Source organism: Emydura macquarii, unplaced genomic scaffold, assembly GCF_026122565.2.
Source record: "Emydura macquarii macquarii isolate MOO-44397 ecotype Brisbane River unplaced genomic scaffold, CSIRO-AGI_Emac_v2 contig_2699, whole genome shotgun sequence".
Taxonomy (NCBI): domain Eukaryota; kingdom Metazoa; phylum Chordata; order Testudines; family Chelidae; genus Emydura; species Emydura macquarii.
The window spans coordinates 1,826,051-1,850,136 of NW_027132836.1; the positions used below are offsets into that span (position 1 = coordinate 1,826,051).

The 24,086-nt window shown below is 47.1% G+C and overlaps 1 protein-coding gene across 1 annotated transcript; it reads right to left on the minus strand.

Annotated features, from left to right (window-relative positions):
- Window positions 1-1,430: 1,430 nt before the first annotated feature.
- Window positions 1,431-22,717, minus strand: P2RX5 (purinergic receptor P2X 5). The gene is made up of 12 exons (XM_067565839.1): window positions 22,581-22,717; window positions 18,547-18,697; window positions 12,752-12,823; window positions 10,417-10,492; window positions 8,689-8,785; window positions 8,048-8,128; window positions 6,617-6,755; window positions 5,554-5,690; window positions 4,421-4,514; window positions 3,696-3,761; window positions 2,774-2,856; window positions 1,431-1,561 (listed from the first exon to the last, which is right to left on the minus strand). The coding sequence occupies exons 1-12, from the start codon at window positions 22,715-22,717 to the stop codon at window positions 1,453-1,455; spliced, it is 1,242 nt and encodes a 413-aa protein (XP_067421940.1). The 3' UTR covers window positions 1,431-1,452.
- Window positions 22,718-24,086: the final 1,369 nt, after the last annotated feature.

A 24,086-nucleotide genomic window follows, 5' to 3' on the forward strand; every position in this document is an offset into this window, starting at 1 on the left:
AGACTTTCATGTTTTTAGTATTTTTTCTTACCACTTTTAGGAAGTTATGTCACCATTGTTTAAGTATTAGATTTCTAACTTTGAAATAAACCCTGTAACTTCTAGTGGGTTGGAAGTTCCAGAATGACTTGGGAAACTTCAACGTGCTATTCCCATCCCACATTTCATAGTGTGGATAAAAAAAGAGCAGACAAAGTAGCTGTCTTCACTACAGCCTGCCTGACTCAGTAACAGTGAATATTCATTCCTACTGGCAGAAGCATCAAGTTCCTCCTCTGTGCCAGGAATCTGCAAGTAAGGCAGAAAGGATAATCATCCTCGACCCAAAAGAAAAGTACAGTGACAATAAAAGACTTGCCAAGGAAAGCAGATGAAACCAACTGGTAAACAAAGGCAGGCTTGGTCATTCAATTCCTTAAATGTGCTGACATCGACAGGTGCCCCGATGCATTTTCACACACTGAATATTTGATACTTTTTTTCCCCGTTCATCTTCCAAAGGCTGTTTGTCCAAAAGAAAATGCAAACAAAAGTGTTACCAAGCCCGTCAAACAAGCATTTGTCAACTTCCTTAGAAAGAAACCACTCAGCTTGTTTCAAAATATTCCTCTAAGGAGTTACTTGCTGTGCCACAATATGCTTTCTTGTACCCCAAAATGGCAAGTTAGTTGGACCAAGTACTAGGGGACAAACCTCATCCATTCACTATAGGTTATTGTGGTATTTTTAAACACAGGACACAACAAAAGTTCTGTATTAATTTGCTCGTGAGAGCTGTGCCAGGCCAACTGCAAATGTCATGGAGTCCAATTGGTTTTGGGGTGGGTTGGTGAAGTGCTTCTCTGGAGACAGGAGGATACTGTGTTCTATATAGTAAGGGCTTTTCCTGTTAGAACATCTTGCAAGTCACTTTTCCCATGGTCTGATGTTACTTGAACTACAGACAAATTGTGTGGAAGGCTGGCTCTCATTTATCTTACGACAACAACAGCCCACATGATTTCAATCTACTCTTGCAGGTAGATCAAGCAGGATTTGGGAGCAATTGCAGTGCAGCTGAACAGAAGGTGAGTCTGCTTTTCCAGCCTCAACCCTCCTGAAAAAGGTCAAAGGCTGTTTGTGTTTGATGTCACTGATCTTTCACTAACAAAAGCAATGCAGTGCCAGGGGATAATGCTGGTTATCTACGTATGTACATATAAAAATGTCTGGTTCTTCTACATTTTTCTTTATAAGACAAAAGTTCTGAAGCACTGACAGAGGCATCACGAGCACAGGATAGGGAAGAATGCCTCAGGTCAGAAGATGTGATATTTTCAGCAAACTGCTCTCTTGTACAGAATAGCCATAACTGATCTTGGGGCATCCATGTATCGCCCCCTCCAAGTTTGGTTGCTGTGTTTTACCACTATAGTCTTTATGGAACGTGTTTTCCAGTTGACAGACCCTTACTTAGGTCTCAACTGTCTGTAGTTGTCTCAGCTGGTCTAATGTAGCCAGCGATTCCGAGTTCTGGTTCCCATTCACTGTTCCACCTGGTAAAGACTTCCTTGAACTGAACCTGTGGGAACAAAACACAAGAATGGCAGTGAAAGGTCAGCAGAACCTTGAGTTTATTCACCTTGCTTTGAGGTCTTGGTGGGACCGTCAGCATTTCCAGGGGGCAGACACAAAAAATATTTAAATCCTTGCTACTGGAGGATGGGTAAATTTCCCCCTGGCTTGGCTTGGCTAATGAACAGAACTGGGCCATTTTTGTAAGTAGTCTGTTTTGACGACGCTATAAGTGTTCATACAAAAGTTTGTTGTTTCAATGGATTTCTTTTTAAGGTCCATTTGTACATCACAGCAGCTACACTACGTCAGAGATTTTTGCATAATGCCAGCAAATGGCCTCCTGGCACTTTGCCATAGCTCCACTAAGCTCCACACGTATCCACAGGCACAAGTAACCTTACATAGTCCATGACGCTAACACTGAATTTGTGATGTACAGGTTTTTTTTGGTTTTTTTTAAAAGCAAAAATCTATTTCCCACAGTTTGCTGGCAACTTCATGACTGAAACTGTGGGGTCAGCTGTTCCACTGATGTAGATGTGTAAACTCCCTGTTAATTCAAGTAGATCGTACACCCATGTATCAAAAGGAGATTGGATGCATCTGAGCCATTTATGAAAAATAAACGTCAGCGTGAAGCGCAGACTTGAGTGTTCAAAGCAATGGAGCTCTGACCCGGTGATGATGTTCTGTTACAGGAACTCTGGGCTCCATGTATTATCAGCTGGATGCCAGTGCAGCAGAATGACTCACTCTGCCATTCTCAATTGACTGAACTAGAGTGGCGTAGAAGTCTGCCGTAACCGAGAGCAGGACATGGCCCTTTTGCATCCCTACCATGCCTACATCAGCTTAGGCCTGAAGCTCCCCTTTCACATAGTAGCTGGTGGGCTGGAGTTCTGTCTTTCATCTTTATCCTTGAAAGGATGAGCCATCCAGTGCTTTAGTAGTTGCACTGATTCCAATCAGCATCATTATTGGAGAGAGAGCCAGCAGACCACTGACAACCTGAACAATGACACAGCAGCTTTCCTAATTCCCTGACTCCAGCAATCACTTATGCAGGGAGCAGCTTGCTGCATTCATCTGTACACATGTAATTTCCTGGAATCAAATGGCCTCCCTCTGCCATTAAAACTTCTTGTTTTTCTATATTTCCATGTAATGATTGTACAGTATAATGTTACACAGCTCACTGCACAAAAGTCCCACTTACTTCACTTCCTCATATTTTTTGTCTCGATAGAAGCTGCTCTTTTTCATCAGATACAGTAGCACCAGGTCACAGAAGAACGCTCCCTGCAAAATATTGTAGGCAGTATCTTACGGTCTGTAATAAGCAACTGAATGCAAAAGCATAATCTCCCTGTGAAAATCGAATACCACGTTATCCTCCTGCCAATCTCCCCTTAAACTCACCTGTGCTGTGCAGCCTATAAAATATTGACAATGGCTAGTCTCGGCTGGCATGCTGTGACCGCTGTTTATTACGGTAATCATGACCTTCTCACCGTCACCTTGTCCTCTCGTTTGGGTATTGCACATGCGAGGGCTAAACAGACACTGCTACCAAAGTTCTCTGATCAGCAGCGCAGGGGCGCAGACACATACAGTGGAGCACCCATAGGGACACTACTCGAAGAAGTATTCAGAAGTATAATAAGAAGAATTCAGTGATAATAGGATTAACCTTGTGTCTAGGCTTTCATACCACACTCATCACCATGGTATCTGAGCAAAGAAATGTCATATATCATAGCTTCCTCCTTGGGCCATGTGTTGCATCTCTCCAGTGCAATAGTAGGTGAGTAGGTCTAATTTGCAGTGAGCACTGATTAAAGGAGGAAAACTGAAAGGCTATGGCAGAGTTTATAATCTAAGCATTTACACTGTGCTCATGACTGCAGTATCTGTATTCTTCCTAATGTCTTATGCCATGCTGAGGTGCACACAGCACAAAGTGTGTTAGCTGATGCCTCCCTTTTAAAGACACAAACCCAACCAATCAGCCCTCCTAACACTTGGCTATTTTTTCAGGCAAACTGTTATCCTGGTAACATCTCAACCACAGGCTTCGAACATGGCTCAAGTTCTGATGCTTTTCTTTCATCCATAAACATGATGATACATTTACTTACTGCACCCATAAGCGCGAGTCCTGAGCCCACGTTGATTATCGTTGGGATGATGTTAAATTTACCTGCCTGAAAGAAATATAAAATACTTAGTGCGAGCTGAGCAGTTACCACAAGCTGAACCAATGACAAGAGTTATACTTGGGATAAAATATGTTTCATTAGCAGTACGTGATGGAAGCGAGCAGGCAGAGTCACTGAGCGTGCTTTGAGAATAATGCTACATTCAAAGAGGCATGGGTTGTCTGGTAGTAGCCTGGCCCTGCTTCCATTCCTGACCCCTTGGTGTCACACCAGACCAGGTCTCTCCTGAACACTGAGGCTCCTTCTCCAGTTCTACTCCTCATACTACAGTGGGTATTGACAGGAAACCACATAATATCGTCCATAGTCCTCGCACTGCCGGACATCACATGAACCAGTTTCCTCAATGAGCTTCAATGAGAGGTGTAGAGTGGATCCTGCAGGCTGATTGACTAGTCTATTAATCTTACTTTAAGCAACCCAGTGCTTCCCTTCAGCCTGAGCTGCACTCCTGGCTGTTTTCTTCCCTTTGTGTATTAAGTCTGCTTGCTATGAAACATTGCCTCCCAGAGTCCTTCCCCATCCCAAACAAGGGGATGGTTTTGCCCTAGTGATGCCCTTCCGCACTCCAGTGGAACCCAACAACAAAAGTCTCCCCCTTTGTTTCTTCCAGGACCAGAAATACCCTGGTATAGGCTCCTCACCTTGCCATTCACCATCACAGCAAAGCGTATTCCATATGCTTTTATCAGTGTCCTGTACTCGACTCCTTCAGCATCCCTGTAATATTTGGCAAATCTAGAAAGTAGAGAATGCAAGAACATTGATTTTTAACCCACTCATCTGCCTCCCTCAGCTAAGAACATGTCTGAATTCACCCTCTCTGTTAAAACCCAGGTGTATTTCCCTTTACAAATTAGGGACACATTTGATTAACAAGCATGATCTTGTCCTAAATTTGAGCTCTCAGAAAAGCATATGGATGGGTTCTGCATCAGCCAGTTCTTGGCATCATGTTTCATTTCTAGCCTGAGCCAGACTGTTTGGAAAGCCCTTCTTTTTGAGTAGCCTTAATACCTCTGAAATCACTGTAATGGCCTCACCATACATTTCCTTATTATGTCATTGGGAGAATGGAAGGTAAAAGCCCTACACCTGTTCAGGGTGTGTCTACACTGACGATGGTGGCAAAGTTGCCACCGTCAGATTGATCTTTCTGGATCGATTGAGCAGTCAGTGAAGACCTGTTCAATCCATCAGGAAGGCGATGTAGTAAAACCACCTCCTCAAGTGGCGCAGTGCGGTGAAGACACCGTGCAGAACGGAAGTACAGCAGTCGACAGGAGTTACGCAAGCTACTCTGAGTAGCTTGCATAACTGCCATTGACTACCACCGAATTTCCAGGTAAGTGTAGACCAGGCCTCAGTTTCATGACTTGAACCCCTGGATCTCTCTCGGTGGCTGGCTGACCCTGGTGGGGGTGATGACGCAGGACCAGCAGCTTAATGCAGAATATGAAAGACTTCACAGAACCCATAGAAAAATCTCTGTAAATCTAGATTAGGAATCACTGCCGATACATCAAGACTTCTGTGTCTGCGGTGTAGGGAGAGTACTAGCTTTGCAGAATGATTGTGTGTGTGGGTGAACAGTGATGAAAATTTTAAAAGGCCATATACCATGGAACTGGCATCGATTCATCTGAAATAGTTAGCCAGGCCCAGGAACAGAATCTGATTTAACCTATGAGCTGATTCTGCTACAGCGGTATTTTCAAGGGCTCCGGTGCCTGAGAGCTACACAGTCATAGCCAGTCCTATCACTGCCTTTGATTACCTGAAGTTGTATCCAGAGGAGATGGATTTTGCTGCAAACTTGTTATCCAGACGGCTAAAAGAATAGTGAGGGTTGCATTCAGAAGGAGGTTTATCAAGATCACAGTCCCATTCAATCTGAATTCCTATCACACCACCCTTAATGAAAGAAAGACATGTTTTCAGTGTGCTTTTTTGGTTTGCTTTGTTCATTTTTAAATAATGTCTGCTCCTCTGCCGAGTGACCCTCGAGGGAGATAAAAGAGGAGAATCAGGCTCCCCTGGTCCTGAACACATACTCAGATCAGGATGAGTAAAACTTAGGCAATTGAGGTTAATCATATTTTTCGACAGTCATTCTGGCTTTTCCCATGCTGGGCATCTGGAGACAGTTTCACTGAGAGCTTCCTCACAGTGCCCTGACACGGATGACATCCCCATCTAGAAGGGCCCATCTGTTGTAAGAAGGGTTTTCATGCCCGGGGTGTTCATTAAGTTCGTACTAGTTGACCTGTTCACTTCAGCGAAGAGGACGTTTGTCCAGTAAGGTCAACATTCAGCCCTGTGCAGAGGACTAGCATGAGGTCTTTGTCTGTGCACCACATAACCCTAATTGTGTGGGATGTGAGAGGGGCTTAGGCTCCTCTGTACAGGGGTGAATTTCACTCTAAGCATTAACAGCAAAATAGTCTATTTCTTTTGCCTTGAAAGGGTTCCATAGAAGGAAGCACCAGTCAATGGTGTATTCATGAAACCTACATTTCCTTTAGGGAGTACAGTTAAATGTAGCTCTTCAAGGGATCTGAGGAAGAGCTCTTTGTAGCTCAAAGACTCGTCTCTCTCACCAACAGATGTTGGTCCAATAAAAGATATTACTTCACCCATCTTGTCCTTCAAGGGACGCTGTTAAAGCTGGTTGTGGCTGGGAGGGTGACATTTTCACGTGCAAGGTCCCCGAGTTCTTTACATATGTCCAAAACAGACATTTCAAGGAAACATCCAGCGAGCAACTCATCACCAGCTTTTCCAGAGAGAAGCAATCGTCAAGCTGGCGCGGTGCATAACAGAATGACGGATGTTTATACCTCAGAGGCCATTTCCTGAAAGTCATTCCCAGCCCAGCTCACGAGTTTGCCCAGGTGGAATATGGGGCAGTAGAGGTGCTGTGCACTGTAGTGGCAGGTTTTCAGGTAGAAGTCATCATCAGTGTTTAGCACATTAGTCCTGCATATGGGAAACAACAGAACCAGTCTGACCCTTCTCTTTGCCTGCCCTACAGAGCAGCCTTAGGAAGAGTCTCTTCCACAGCCACAGAGATGAGTCTCCTCTTGGATATCACACCCATCATAATAATCCAATAGGGCAGAGAAGGCATCCTTGTCACTAACCCTATTATCCTGTGCGTGTCACTGCAGCCGTGCCCAGTGCATGCGTCCTGCTGTGCTGGGATGCAAACAAACCCTGACTGAGCCCGCAGATAGATCCAAATGGGCAGATTTACACCCATGCAGACGTGACAGCAAGAGCTGGGTCTAAAGAAGGATCCAGCTCTCATTTAAACAGTGACTACTGGAACCATGCCTGGATCATGCCATCAGTTTTTAAGCAGAGCTCCGCATAGCAATTCTGCATCATGTTCTCTCTCACAACAATGCGCTAGAAATGTACAACTGAAGCTGTACAGAGCGATGGAGTGAAAATGCTCATTTCTATATCGATTTCTGTAAACAGAGCCACAGCCAACATTTCCTATTTGCACCTTCACCCCCAGCCTTACACGTGGAAAATTTACAAACAGCATTTTCCACAGAAACTTGCCCAGGTTAATTCATTTTTACAGCGCAATAATAATTGTGTTGGAGATGAAACAGCAAAATGTTCTTATTTTTTACCTACCCGGTAAAAACACAATCCCCCATCAGCTTCCCCCATCTTAGGGAGTTGGTTTCTCTCTAAAATGAAGGCCCAAGTAGTCCACTCCTCTTTTCCCCATATACTGCTGTGTGATGGACATGCTGGGTTTAGATCATGTCAGTGCCTGTTAGATAGGCTGCTGGCCCAGTGGTACTCTGGGGTGGGATGGGAATACCCCCGTATTCATATACATGGGCTTGTTATTCAGTTAGATTAATAAAAATCCTGTGATGGAAACAATGGATCTTATTCATCCCATTGGTCAGTGCAGTGACAGCTTGGATGCATGTAGCCAGACAGCTGTCAGAGATTACATTCCACGAGTGGCAGTCTAAATCCAGCCACTGTTTGGCTGGGGGGCTCTCACCAGACTGGCAATCTTCCCCTAAACTCAAACCCTTCATTACCTTCCCTGGTCCTACATAGCCAGAAGCCAAACACTGTCTTCCAGTTACCAATGGCAAACATTCAGCATCCTAGACAGGAGTGTTCAGATCACCTGCCCCCATGCATTGAGGAGAAAAAACAGAGAAGCCATTTGCATTATTGACAAAAGAAAGGTGCTGAGAGAGGAAATAAAACAGAGACAGGCACACACTTACTTGGAGAAATTAAACTTAGGGAAGCGGATTGAGTTTTTGATGTAGACAGTGAAGTTTTCTGCGTTTGCTAAAAGTGCTTTCCTGAAAGAGAAGGGGCAAAGTTCACTTGAGTTCATGCTCATCGTTCCTTTGCCCATTGGTCAGTCATTTCACAGACGTTTCCATTTAACAAGCAGAACTGGAGTCCAATCGTGCAGAATGCCCCCTGAAAACTGAGATAAGGGCTGCTGCACCCAGGTCCTGGGCTCCTATTCAGGATCAGTTTTGTTCCCATTCTTCCCCTTTGTTCAGCCTCCCTCAACTGTCCTGTTTTGTCAGTGAGTTGTTTGAGAGAAGGGCAGTGCTAGAGGGAGTTGGGGAGCAGCGAGAGTTGGAGGATGCCCTGGAAGAAGCATGTGTACCATGTTTAGGAGCAAGATGCAAGCCCCAAGGCACCCTCATGCAGATTTTCCTGCTGCCCTGACACATTTTAAACATAGCAGATGTTTTCTAACCTGGTGCATTCAAGCCAACAGGAATCTCTGTAAATACAGCCCAGCGACTTAGCTTCAGTTGCTTCTTAGGACACAGAGGTCATGCTTCAGAATAAGACAAAAGTAAGGCAACTCATGCTCAGTAACAGTGCAAGAAGGGGAACGTACTTGGGTTTGGATTTTTTCTCCACCGGACACCACGCTAGTATTTCACATGTCCCATTGACGTTGTCCCTGGCTTTCAAACAGCGGCCAGTCTTGACCCCTGTGGTGCAGACAAAGTCATAGAAAGGGTCACTCAAGGCTGCCACCTCCCTTTTCCCTGGCCCAGTAGGGCTGATTAAACATTTGTTTTTTCTTCATGTAACCCTAAATCCTCCCAGCTGTGAAATGTTCTCTCCCTGCTTGAACAACTGCTCTGTTGTTCTGAGCTGCCTCAGAGTACCTGGCCCGGGTGACTGTAATCCGCTCTGTTTACATGGGCTGTAAACAAGTCAATGATTTCAAATAAAGATGGTTGAAAGGGAAGTCGAGGCTGCTTCCTCTCAGTTCCTGACTGGAGACATCTGAGACCATGACAGTCCCAGCAGCTCAGCATAGTTAAGTATTTGCTTTCATCTCCTTAGGGAACAGGAGTCCAACATGGCACATCCAGGGGTTCCCTTTCTTTGGATCCTTTGTCAATTGCTGACCTCGGTTTCAGCAGACCACGCTATAGTGCCTGGCTCAGGCTGGGCCTCCTGGAACAGTTGATTCAGTTCAGAAAGGCCAGGTCACTTTGGAATGCAAGAGCCGGGCTGCTGCTAATCACCACCACCCTTCGCAGCACACAGGGAGGCAGGAGGAACTGTCACAGTGACTTCTATGGCCCAGGGCCAACCAAATGTGCAAGGGTATGTGCAGTGAATACCCATCCCCCAACTCCCGGGGATACTGCCCGACCCAAGGCCACAGTCCCAACTGCCCTGGAGATCCCAGCGCTTTTGCCCTCTGAGAGCAATGGACATATCCCATATCTTGCCATCTCCTGTTAAAGAGGGAGTGTTCCTGATATCACGGGCTGTGCTGCAGATGCATTTTCCTCTTCTGTTCCTCCTTTGTCCCTCCCTGGCCATGCACAGACAAAGTGCAGGAAAGCGCAAGGACAATGGCTTTATTGAATTACTTAAGATCTTTCATGTCCTCATAAACTGGCCTCCAAAGGGTTTTGCTGACTGGCCAGCTCCATCTCCTGAAGCCCAGACCATGCCACTACTCCAGCACACTTATCCTCCACAGCTCTTTGCCCAGTTATTCATGCCAAATTTCTTGGGCAACTCCCCTGGAGCCAGACTCCCAACCTGCTGCATTCAGAACCAGGAACATGTTGTGAAATCTCTGCCCCAGGGAGATCCTTGGGGATTCTGCAATATATTTAATGCCATGCACCAGAAATCCTGTTAGGCCCAGGCTAGGTGCTGGAGCCAGCTGACCCTGCCTGGCTGCTGCTAAGAATGAGTCAGCCAGCATAGGATACAAGTCAACCAATGGTAAAATACAGTATTACTGTCATTTATGTCGGCTTTGTGCTCATGAGAGGAGAAGATTAAGAACACTGGTTAGGGCCACGTGCACTGTTTTTCCCACAGCTCTGCTGATGCATCTTCATCCTGCCCTGCAGGATCCCCAACTATTCCAGTCCTGGGTCCACCCCCATAGCCACTTTCTCAAGCTCTGCCAAGGCACCTGAATCCTGACCTGCAGCACCCCTGCTATTCTGGGTCAGGGACTCCCATATGGCTCCACCTCCCCCTCCAGTAGTCTTTTCAAGCGAAGTTCTTAAGTGGAGACTTGTCTTCACCAGAAGGAAAGCTCACTACACAAGGAGGAGTGGAGGGGGATGATCTCATCTCTTACCATTGCCAGCTATGACAGCTTCCCCTGCAGGGCAGTCGCTGTTTTTGGAGCACAGTGCGTCTGGAATGCCAGTGCTCTGCAAAGCAGATGATTGCAGCAAGTAAGGCATGTGACAGAAAGCAATGTGTGCTTTCACTGGAATTCTCCTCCACATAACACTGCATGGACCCTCCACCCCAAAAAGACTTAGGTTTGCATTTTGGGGGTGAAGAACTAAGTGAAAAGGGACACCTCTGAACTCATGTCAACCTTGCCAAATTCTGCTCTTCCACTCAGGCTGGATGAGCAAGTTTTCTGATAGGGGAGTAAAATATTATGTTTTCCTTCCTCCTCATCACGGTAATTACGGGAGACTTCCAAAAGCACCTAAGTGATTTAGAAACTGGATTCCCTTGTGCTCCTAAGTCACTTAGGTCCTTTCTCTCTGGTTGGCATACTTCCATGAGATTTACAAGGATGATGTCTGTAGGGTAATTAGGTCACCTTTACAAAGAGCCACCGAGTGTTTCTCTTATGCAATGGGGATTACATGAAAATATCATTGTCCTGGAGGAAAGGGTTAGTTTAACAGACAGGTGTGCATGCTAACACTCAAGCGCAGCCCTGCAGAAAAAAAACGAGTAATGAACCCTGGGACTGGGTCTATCTATCAAGCTTATTTTTATGCCATGCCCATCACTAGCTTCTGAACAATTGTGAGCAAGAAAAATAAGGGGAAACTAGATTGCACTCCCCAGCACCCACAGGTCTCTAAAAACAAACAAACTATTATTAAGATTATGGGCTAACGCTACCTTTGTTTTAATCTAAAAACCTTCTCACCCTGAAATAAAGCAGGGCCGTCCTGTTTGATTGAACACATTCTTACTCCTCTTCCATTGCTGCGTGTTGTGCTAACCTGGCCTCTGGAGTGCAGTGTTGTTTTACCCAGCTAAGCTCTGTAGTCTGACTGGCCTCCAGAGTGCTTTATTTCACATGACCTCTGCAGACAGCTACGGAGCCCAGCTAGAGGAAATGACTGAGAGGCTGGCGTTTGCTACAAAAACTGGCCCAGGACAGGGCAAAGTTAGGAAGGAAGCTGATGAGAAGGTAAATAACGGAGCAAAACATTTCTACATGTTTATGACTGACAGCAGCCCAGCCCGCTCAGGTTCCTGGCACTAACGAACTGGGACTCCACGGAGTCTTTTACAATAGGGCTGGAAAGACCTCCTGTTCCTTGCCTAATTTAGGACCCAATCCTGAAAAGTGCTGAGCAGGAGTTAGCGAGAACTGAGGGTGTTCAGCACCTCTCAGGATGGGGCCTGTAGCAGAGGAACTGTCCCCTTTAAAGCTAGCAGGGACTAGAGGCAAATAAGTGTTGGGAGAGAGGAAGAGGTCCTGGGGAATAGTTAGTGTTTGCAGGAAACCCAGGCTACTGTTGTTTGTAGTGTAAGATGGAGGCAGGCTCCCCTCCCTGCCAGCCAGTCAGGGCAAGCTCTGGGGAACAGGGCAGTAGACACTGTGCCTCTTCCCTGCTAACAAGGGACACACGGCAGAAAAACTGCCAGCCCGGGGAGGGAAGGACTGAACCACAAAGTTGGGAGAAAAAGCTGGTTTAAAGCTGCTGCGGATCTGAAAATTACACACAGGCCCCAGGAGAGCATCTGAGGGACTCCTGAAGAAAAGAGAGGAAACTTGCCTGAAGGCCCCAGGGGGAGGGACGGGGACTCCAGAATGAAGGAGAAGGGTTGGCCCAAGGGGCTAAAAGACTTCGTATTTGGGAGAAGATTAAATAAATAGGATCACACAAAGGGCGATCCTATTTTAAGTAGTCCAGCCTGACTGTAAATTACTGTAAAGAACTAATAGGGATCTAAGGATGGGTGCCTGCAGGGCTACCTCACACCATGAGACGGCGCTCTGAGACCATCCCTGTCCACAGAGCTCTCAGGCTTTGTCTTCTGGCACTCCTAGAAGGTTCTTCTCTACACTAAACCCAGGATTGTTTCATCTGGATTCTCTGATCCCCTCAAATGACCACTCTCCCTTACCTTTCTCTAACTGACCGTATGCTGTAATGGCCTCACCTTCAGTGGTGCTGAGGTCCTGCACTTCTCATTGATGTCAATGGGAGATATAAGCACTCAGCACCTCTGAAAATTAAGCCAGCTGATTCCGCCCTCCCCAATGGCTAATCCGCTTCTTCCCATGTTGAGTTACTCTCACACAGGCCTGAGCAAAACCCCTGCCCCCCAGCTATGTTCATATCCTCTCAAGTATTCATGCTTCTCAACTTCCCTCGTTGTCATCCATATTTGGGGACGGGGGAGGAAGTGGGGGCAGTTCTTCCTACCTCAGGGCATGTGTCCTGCCTTTGTTTTTGGGTCACAATCAGATTTGTCATAATGAAGAAAACATTTTCACCCTAAAAAAAAAAAAAGAAGAAGAGGCAAAGATGATTTATAAACCCTTTTAACCCCTAGGACTGCTTTAAAACATTAGTGCTAATAAGAACCCATCACTCCAGATGTGTTACTTTATAAAAACAAAATAATTCTTACTAGCACTTCTCAGCCATAGATCTTAAAGCGCTTTAGCAAGGGAGTCAATACAATTATCTGCATTTTACAGATGGAGAGACTGAGACACAGGGAGATGAAGTGACTTGCCCAGCGTCACCCAGGAATCCTGTGTCCGAGCTGGAAATAAAACCCAGGTCTCTTAAAGCCTAGACTAGCGTCCTATCCACTAAGCCACTCTGCCTCAGGCAGGTATGATATTGTATCCTGTCATATACAATGCATGAGAAACCTGATCATGTAAACTGTAGGCATGAAACCACATGCTGCAGCCATGATAACATACAATTGCAACTATACTCTTTGGAGGCAGCTTTTCAGCTGATGAGCAACATAAAATACCAGCAGGAATAGTGAGCCAGCTCTTGCTGATGGTTCGGAACCCTTCCCAGAGCACAGCTGTGCTCTCATTTCCCATAAGCGAGAAATGGTTGAGAGAGAATCAGAAGCCTGGTCCCTCTGCAGCACCACAAGACACATTTGTTCTCCACATGGCTCGTGCTGGTCTGTGCTGACGGCTATAATTGTACACAAGGCTGCGGGGCTGGAGTCTGCCTCTCCTGGTTACAAATGCATGAGTGAATGTTACCTTTAGAGAGGGCCTGAAATACGGGCAGTAGGTGCTGTTGATGGTGGGGGCAGAGAGAGATCCAGACTAGGGAACCCAGCTCCATTCAGTCCACAATGATTTCATCAGGATGACTCAGGACAATCCTGAACTGCCTGGACAAAGAGTCCTCTTAACACTAACCCAGGTAGAGACGCTCACTATAGCGTGTGACAGGGTCAGACCGGATGGCTACCGGAGGATGCTACTATTTGGGTTCCGGGACGTGCACCTGCCCACGGCTAAAAGCCCCTCTCTCAGCCTAAGGGGAGGAGCTACTGAGCTCGGGACTCAACTGATCACAGGGGACAATGAATGAAAAAAAAAAAAAGGAACAGGCGTGAAGGTCAAAGGGCTAAACGAAGGGAACTGGAATGGGACACCGAGCACAGAACCCCAGACAGCGCCCACTGCGCCTCAAAAGTGGGTAAGGAGTCAACAGACGCGGCCCAAAGGAACTCTGCCCAGATACGTGACCCCAGCACCTCCTCAGCCAACATCCTCTCCCTGGTGTTGTAGATGGCCACCTTGGCCAAGGCAAGGGGGAGGTTGACTAGGAGGTCCCGTGACTTTGTGGGGCCGTGGATGGGGTGTGCATACATGAGAAGGTGTGGGGAGATGCGCAGCCAGAACCTCAGGAGGAGGTTCTGCAGGAGCCGGAATAGGGGCTGCAACCTTGCACACTCCAGATATACGTGCGCCAGGGTCTCCCTCACACTGCAAAAGGGACCGGCATGAGGGGTGAACTGCGCCAGGTGCATGCCCGTGCTCAAGGCTCCATGACAGAGCCGCCAGCTAATATCCCTGGTGGGCCGTGGAACCAAGGTGGAATACAGACTGGCCCACCGGGGTTCCTCTGCAGGTACAAAGACTGGGGGAGGGAAAAACCTTGACCGAAGAGGGCAAAGGACCTTTCCCAGGCCTGGAGGCCTAAGGGAAGAGACCCTGCCAGAAGGGGAAGATTGAACTGGACATTTGGTTTGGGCATTGCCACGCCCGTGGGGCTAGCAGAGGTCAAGAACCTTCCCTGGCAAGGAGGCCAGGAAGGACCCCCATCCAACCCGGGTCTAGCCATTAAGTCAGGGAGCACAGGGAAGTAACCCAGGGAAGATAGCAGCTTTCCTGAAGCCACAGCACGAGGCTGCTGCGTGTAGGGTCCCTGGGTTGGGGCCCAGAGTTGAGGCTGGGACCAGGCCCCCCCCACCGACCATTCACTGGAGGGGCAAGGGCCTGTGAGAACCAGAGACAGGACAGGGAGCCAGCAGGGTGCGGCCATCTTACAGCGGCCGTATTATCCTCCCCCACCACTAGAGGGTGGAAGAACACTAAGGGGTGAAGCAGTTCCCTGACCTGCCGCTAGAAGGAAGCACTGGACCCTCTGAGGTAGAGGAAGAGTTTTGTCACACGTGTTAAAAGCCTATGAGCCACTTAATATCATTTAGCAACCAAGCTACACAAGCTGCTTGCAGACATCAGCATGGCCTGAAATATACTGAGCAGGAGCAGGCAAACCACGGAACATCACCAGGCTGCTCAGAGTCAGAACGGGAAACAAGTGACTCCTGCTGATTGCCAGGGAGTTACCCGTGAAACCCAAGGGAACGGCTCACTGGATTCCGCATCAGGTTTGAAATATCTAGGGCCAACTTAATCCCAGGTGTGACACCCCTGAAGTCGGCACAGTAACAGCCAGGATGAATTTGGTCCCTAATGCCACTTGTTCAAATCCCTGCAGGGTATGTTCAGCCCTTCGGGGTGAATTTCAATAAACTGCAGCAAGTTCCATAGGCTGATAAACTGAGCTCCCTGCAGTTTACTCTGTAGGAGTCTGTCAGACGAGAGCTTCAAGAACAGAGCTCCTGCCTGCTCCATTTGAAGATTAAAGATCCCAGGGCTTTGACTGTAAGAGCACGAATTGTGATGTGCACCAGATGGCCGCTACTTTTCACCCAGAGGTGGCTGCATTTCAGGGATGTGGTAGGTACACAGGGCTTGATCCTGAAGTCAGTGGGAAGTCAGGGTGCTCAGCACCTTGCAGGATTGGGCCTAGGGTCAATAAAGAATGTTGGGAACCTTTGGGATTAAAGGCTGGACACACAGCATAAAGTATTGCCAGACCCAATGTCCAGGCAATTAATTGCAGAGGCACCAGCTGAAATGAAGGTGGGAGAGAATTCCAGAGTCAGCCGCTCTAAAGCGTCGTGGGCTGATCAGCCTTTCCCACTGATCTGATTGAGTCCATACTTTAGGAGGCTCCTGGAGTCCTCACTGGTGCTACACTCTCACATAGCAGCATCTGCAAGTAATGCCTTCTACATCTCCAATTCATGAGGAGACTCCGCCCATCCTGGCAGGCAATGACCTGGCCTGTTATACGACCTTGGTCACATCTCATCTGGACTATAGTGATGTGATAGACCTCGGCATGAAACCTTCTGTGCTTAAGAAATGCTAACTCTCCACTCTCTACACCGGGGTCCTGTAGAACAGCAAATCATGGTCAAGGTCTTGGTCCTTATCTTCAAGGTGCTCCATGGCCTGGGCTCAGCATGTCTAAAGAAACCTAAAGCTCCAGAATAAGGACTATGGTGAACAACTGCTCCCCTCAGGCCCAATGATACTGTCCACCACACAGGTAAAGCTCACCAGTGCAGGAGACAGTGCTTCTTTGGGGTCTGGCCCCAGACTTTGCAATATACTCCCCCAGAACTAAGGATCCTCCCAGATCCTCATCACCTCCTGCTCCAAGTGCCCTCTGCACTTCTCCAACCTGTCTTCTCCAGAGCAACAGGCATATAAAATAAAAACAAACGGTACCAAAACAAAATGCTCCACTGCACATACAGTAGGGAAAGGATGAGAAAAAGGCCATACCGAGTGCCTCAGATGTTGGTCACATTGCTTAATGCACTACCAGAAGGCGATCAGATACTAAGTGATGAAGGCAGGACAAGAACCTGTCCTAGGGTAAGAACCTATATAGAATAGATCTTCATTGCTGCACTGACATACAGACACAAGCATACTGGTTCTGTATTATTAATGGCAGTGGCTACACATGCTAGAAATGCTTTACCTTCTGTGGCTGATGTTCTAATTCCACACCAGGGAGGGGTTCTGTGACGCACTGTGTTTGCATGGTTAGCCAATGGAAAACACTTTATTTAGTGGACCATTACTTGGCTTTTAAAAATACATTTGGCTCTAACATCACATCCTGTTTTGCTCCATCAATTAGTACTGGGGCCAGCAACCAGCGGCATCTGGGGCATTTGGGAGTGGGTTTGAGTGAAATGCATTAACCTTGAAGCATAATCAAGAGGATAAACCAAAGGCCCTGGAGACCATGGGAAGCAGCATTTGCCAGGCGCTGTTCACTCCCCTTCAAAGTACAGTCCCTTATTGTGTAAGTTCTATGAGCGGTTGCCATCTGATGACTGAACAAGTTGGGACAGAAGAAGATGTGTGTTCATCTAAAGGTTCAGCACTACAAACATTGCTACTATGACCGTGAGAGTCTCCCAGTATTCTCCAGTAACAAACCGGTAACTGGTGCTGCAGCTGCCTGGTGTCAGCAGCTACAGGAAACTAAAGTATTTGGAATAAGGGAAGCAATCACAACACAGTTTGCTTTATGATTTTCTGCAGCGCAGATCACTTACTTCCTCACCTGAACTGCGTGAGGGAGCTGAGTGTCAGAGTGAAACACAAGCAACCATAGGAATGAGCCATAACAGTAACCTACAGCCTTTTTTCCCTATTCATCCCACTCAGATTCACTGAAATACTGGAGAGGAAATAATGCCCGGGCCAAAATTTCTATATTGTTAAATGCCATCCCTAGAGTACACAGTACACTAGGAGGCACCACAACAGAGTGAAACATAGTAACAGCGCCAGCAGCAAATTCTGGCACAAGTCATGTTGAAAATAATTATCAGGGTCCCTGTTTTATTTATGCAGATGGCCGTATATCCTGACACCTAAGCTGATGGGTATGAAAGTCCTGGACACCTACTAGGGTGGATAGAGTTTCAGGCACTGTGACCATTTACCACGAAGAGTCTTAATAAAACACTGACTGGGGGCCACACTTTTCACACTAGCAATGAGATTTGGTTTTAAAGTCCAGGTGGGCTAGTGAGCAGTGCAGAGCAGTGGTACCAAATCGGAGTGAGTGCAGACTGGGGCACGAGATGGAAGTTCTATTGGCATGCACAACTTCAGTGGATAGAAAGGGTAGCAAAAGGAGGATGGTGACAGGCTGCCGCGTACATTGCTCTTGTTTTACTGCCCTCTGCACTACCTCACTGCCTCAGTGTTTGCAGTCTTGTAAAAGTCTTTTCAAGACTGGAAAGGATCAGACTTTCAGCCCTGTGGGGCCCCCCCCTTTTTTTCCTGCACATACTTTTGTGCACGTTCAACTGACTGCGCAAGCGAAAGTGGACATGCAAATAGCCATTGGTGAGTGCGAGTCGGGCAGCTCCCAATCCTGTCCTCAATTATCCACGATGTGCACAACACCAGGGGTGCCTCCAAGCAGGGCTCAGCTCACATTGGCAGGTACAGCTGCATGTGGATAATGGGCACATATGACATTTGGATTGAATCAAGTGAGCCGCCAGACCTTTTAAGCAACTCACATATTCAGTGCCACCAACTTATTCTTCTCTCTCCTCCAGACCTCTGGGTTTCCCTAGAGTTTTCAGATACGCATTGCATTTATTCATGTTGGCTCTGTTCAGTTAGAGCCTAATCTAGCACACCACTTAAGCATGTGCTTAACTTTAAGCAGGTGAGCAGTCTCCATTAAGTCAGTGGGACCACTCACCTGCTTAAATTCTGGTAACTTCACCCAGCCTTTCCAATAGCGACCAAGCTGGAATTAGCCACCAGTCTTTCTAGCAGAAGAAAGTGAGGAACAAAGCAAAGGTGACTCAGCAACGGAGCCACTGTGCAAACCTGTGGGGGGATGACATAATCGGCGACATCCCACAGCCTGTCCCCCAGCTCCGAGGTGCTGGTGAAAGCCACGCCCTTCAGCTTGGTGATGACGGAGCTCTGGATGGAGGAGTCCGAGTCCTGGTAGCCTTTCTTGACAACAAATACCCACCTGTGAACAACACAGCAGGCAGCAGCATTAGCCAGGATGGCCAGCTGAATGGGCCAGTGTGAGATGTTAGCTAGAGAAGGGTTGTGCTGGGGTGAAGCACAGTTCAAGGATAAATCAGAATATGCAAATGATGCAAGTCACTTGTCCAGCAAATCCACTAATGACCTCAACTCCTGAATGTTTCCAATGCACCCAAAACACTGTGGCTAACAGAACATTCAGCACTTTCCGTCCGTCAATCTTGCAGCATTTTACAAGGGGTCAGAGTATTGTTATTCTTATTCTACACATGGGGAAAAGTGAAGGGAAGTGACTTGCCCAGCATCACACTAACTCAATGGCAGAGCTGGGAATACAACCCAGGTCTCCAGACTCCCACTCCCCTGCTCAGCTCACCATCGGCAGCTGGGTGGAACGGATGATATTGTGTATCGGATAGCATATATGGCCCAAGCCCAGGTAATTCTTACCCAGGCAAAGCTCCCATTGACTTCAATGGGGAAGAGTGGAAGCTCCAGCCCTGTCTGTTAGTCTCATCCTGCTCTGCTATTTACCTGGGATTTACTGACTCCTATTACCGATAACGTGTGTTTTGTGGGAGTCGTTTTTTGGCATCTGGTGGATGTATTTACCTGAGAGACCCAAGCAGCCCCCAGGATTCTGCCTGATCACTCAGACAAATACATACGCATTTTATAACCTGCCACAAAATTGCCAGCCCCACAGCAGGTCACTGCTAGGGAGATGCAGCCCAGCAAGCTGGGCAGGAATTTGCTTGCAGAAATCCACAGGGAGTATTTCCATCTGGGTGTAGGCTTTTCCATGTGTCAGTGTAATGGAACCAGCATGCCCGAGCCAAAGCCACTCCCCTGGGCAGGTTTTGTTGCCGAGACTCCAGCCACCCTGTCACATGTAGAGCAGGGGCTGCCACCCTCCTGCATTAGGAGCAGCTCTCAGGGTGGCACAGACCTCCCTCTGCTGACTGGGAATGTGAGTCCCACCCAGCAAGATACTATCTAATGAACAAAGGGACTGGAAGCTGAACCTGCACAGCTGAGGAAGGATCACCCCATCATCTGACACCTGCAGCACGTGAGGGAGCTGTGGCAGTTAGCGGAGACCATACGGGAGGGGACACTGAATGGGGCTGTGTGCCAGGCAATGCATGGAAAGCGTTGCCAGTATAATGGCAGAAGCTAACCCCACTGCAGGTTGAAGTGGGGGTTCTGGGCGTGGGTCCTTGGTGGGGTTTAGCAGATCAAACTGGGAGCATGAAGTCCACACTCCACTCCCTCCCTTTCATCCCCAGAGGTCAGATCTGTGTGTTCTTTCATGAACTGCACCCTAGGCCAACTGTGGCAGGAGCACAGCAACCATAGGAGCAGCACAGCGGCCAGGAGCCCTTCTGGCTGCAGGAGGAGTGTAACCTCTCCATAAAGGCGTGGATTGGGAGTGGGGAAAATCCAAAAGCTGCTGGTCACAGACAAAGATGAAGGGAGCTTCACAGAAATGCAGCATTCACCACTCCAGGTGAGACCACTGATCTGGCAAAGCCGGTCTTCTTCCTATGGTAGTGGAAAATACCAGAGAGAAGCAACACCCTGCCTCCACCACAACACACCTGGTGAGCTGTGCCATGCGCCACAAGATTCCTTCTTGCCCTGCTCAGCTGACACTCCGAAGCCTGAGGTCCAGTTGCCGCTATCCTAGCCTACATCATTGTTCACAGAATTATCTAGCTCTGGTATGTTGGCCAACTACAACCCTGGTGCCTAGGTGCCCGTTAACTTAAATGGGCTCTGCACCTACTTTATGCCTGGGCTCAGCTTGGACCTTAGAATTCATGGTTTCCATGATCTCCTCTGGCCAACCGCACACTGCAGGAGGAAATGTCCTTTTATCCGTTCAAAATTAATCTGCCCTTGTTCCCAACCTGTGATTCCATGTTCTCAAATTGTGGCAAAGAGTATAAAAGGCCCAATCAGATTGCACTATGCCTATCGCAGTCTTAAATTTCTGTTATGTCCCCTTTGATCTCTCTTTCCCGAGCTAATTAACCTGCGGTTTTGCAATCTCTCATTACATACAAGAGCTCTGATAGCCTCCTTTCCTCACCTTTCTTGGCCCCTTCACCATTTGGGAAGAAGGTTCTGTGACTGATTCCACAGAGTTTGGGCTGTCAGTCGCCAAGGCAATGAATCAATGAAGAGCCTCAGACAAGCTAAATGATCAGGTTACAGGCTGCACGTTTCGCTGGGAGGAGAGCGGGCAATGTGTGTAGGACCCCTTGGAATGCACTGAGGACTGGGCATGCCACTGTACGCACCAAGTGCAAGCAGCTGCCATGAGGGCTGGGTATGGCAGCGTCATATGCCTAACCCATGCCTGCGTTTAGAGGCAGATTAAGAATAAACCCACAAAATCTCCCCTCCCCTGCAAATTCTCAGACGTTTTTGTTTTCTCAAGAAAACCACTTTTTTTTCCCAGCAAGAACTTGAAAGTGACTCTGTTTGAGGCAGGTCTCTAGCTTCCCCCGTTTGAATGTAACAGGGCATCCAGTGTGGGCAGATGTGCACATCATGCACAGAGCTGCCCACCTGAATGGCCGCTGGTGAATAATAAATCATCATGCTAATTCCATTTATCACTGTGGCTGAGGGGCAAAGGGGTTAACACAACAACAATCACACTTAGTTGTATGGTCCTCTAGGTACACACCAAGGAAAAGGAACAGTCCATTTACCCAGTGTTTTCAGTGTCTCCCAGGCAGAAGTCACTTTAGTATCCTCTTTTCTCAGGAGAGGGGGGATCATATCTACAGGATTCCTTCTTTAACAGGTAACATATGCCAGGCTTCTGAGACTCCATCCCTATTCGCTAATTAATGTACACTCAGCAGCTATGCACCTTTCTATAAATAAACCCAACAGGCAGAGTGACTCTGCTATATTGATTCAGTTTCGGTGCAGGGAAGGGGCACGCAAAGGACAAACAGCTGCTAAGCTAGTGTTTTTGGTTGGAGACTCTTATGAATAGCATCCTGGACATTCTGGGAAGCCCCTGATATTCAGGGAAGAACAGCACATGTTTTACACATAATTCATCAGCCTGTTGGGACATGGAGCTTGATAATTCAGAGTCTGATCCCGTGAGGTGTGAGGCATTGAGTTCAACGAGACATGAAGGTGCTCAGTATGTTGCAGGACTGGAACCTCTCTGAGCAGTGCTGGAGCTGTCACCATGCCAAGGCCAACCAGCCTTGCTCTGAAACATATGTGAGACGGCCAACATGCATTCCCACCCCTGCCGCCTATTCCGGCTCGCTCAGCAAAGGAATTTGCTGCTCAGGACTGTCTCATTTTGCTTTCCGTTCCATCATACAGCCATTATCACACCCAGAATGCTGCATTTAATAGAGCCACACAGAGTCAAACCTTACCTGGCATATCCCAAGTGCAAGCAATAATGACCACAAACATCCAGCTTCTAAGAGAGGTTAACTCCAGTGGTTTGGGACCATTATTATAGATCATGGAAATAAGGATATAAATAATACATCATAAAGCAATAGTAACATTTGCTCTATTTTTAAACCTCATGATAATCTTAAATGGTAAAAGGGGAGGGGGAAGCTAAATATTTCTACTGGGGGAATCTAGATATTAGTGTCTTACATTTCACAAAATCCCTATTTTGATTAGGAAATTCAAGCATTCATATTAAACCTGTTAGGCAGGTAACACATTATAGAGCCCCACCCCCATGCCCTCCTCCCCACACACACACACTCCATACAATCTCCCATAACAACCACGACACTCAGGTCCATCGGAATGTAACTGAGATAGTATCATATGCACAGAGTGACCCTTACTGCACTTACCCCACCAGGTAAGCCAGGATGGACAGCTGCAACACTCGATAGAGAATCCCTACTTTCCTGTTCTTCGCAATGACATATTTTTCGGTTTTATAATCAAAAAGCGACAGACACAGACCCTTCCAACCGACCTGCCCCATTCTCCTTGCTCCCTCTGCATCTGTGACAAACTGAAAAAGCAGTGCTCACAGATTGGATTATTCACACGTGCTCTGCATTGAAATCTGACCACAGCAACCCTTGTGAAAAACTGCTGATCCTCCACCCTCCTTGTCAGCCGCTGTCTAGCAAGCAGAAGCACAGTTCTCACAGCAGGTACTGCAGTAACAACAAAGAGATCCTCATTAGCCTCCTACGCAAAGAATTCACCTGCCCACAAGTCCCTGATAAATTCTCTCAGTCCAAGAAAGTGCTGGATTCTCTCGTTCCTTTCCCCACAATCCAAAAACACTGATAATTAAAACAGACTTATGGCTGAGTCTTCAAAACCAGAGAGGTGTATTCTCTCTCTCTCACCTTGAGGAACCAAATCCTAAAATATTTGCTTACTTTTATTCAATCTTCATTCTGGTGAAACTCACGGACTTTCTTGGGAGTGTGTCTCAGCAAGGAGAATTTGGCCCATCTGGAAAAATCCAAAATACCACAACGATAGAAACACCCTCCTACAGCACAAATAGCAATTCAGGAGACTAGCCCACAGATTCTACAATCAGAGCTGAAAACCAGAAAAATAAACATGGCCAGGTTACAAAACATATTTTTAGAAAAGCAAATTCTTTTAACCTATATTGCAATCATCACTTTGGGTTACCAAATCAAAGTATTTTAACCAACACAGCCCTGGTCTACACTGACCTGGCGATTCGGTGGCAGTCAACGAGAGTTACGCAAGCTACGCAGAGTTACGCAAGCTACGCAGAGTCTTCACTGCACTGCGCTGACGGGAACCGCAGCGCTACACCAATCTAGCGTCGACTTCTGGATTGATTGAGGAGGTCTTCACTGACCGCTCAATTGATCCAGAAAGATCGATCTGACGGAGGCGAGTTTGCCGCCGTCAGTATAGACATACCCTGATAGATTTTACTATACATTTGGTAAGTCAATTGTTTGCATTTTTCTCATCTTAGTTGGTGAAAATAGACCAGCCAGTTTCACCTGTCTCTGGTCAATACCACTTTCTAACTCTAGCTAGAAGAATGTTGCGATACAAGGCCTGAGGACAAATAGTTATTTGTTTTAAAAATTACTGTTTCCATAGAATAATTTTAAAACAGTAATGGAAATGTTTCTATAGGTCTTAGGTTTTATAAAAGCGTATTTTCACAATACTTAAATTTTGGTTCAAATGTAACCTGAAAGTCCCTTTAATAAATGCATTGGATCAAATTCTGCTCTCATTTACTAATGCAGTTCCAATCAAAGCTGGGCCACCCAGAGAAGGGGGGGGTCAAAAAGGGCTAGTTTGTCCCAGGCACCCCGTTTGAGAGGGCCCCCAAACCGAGT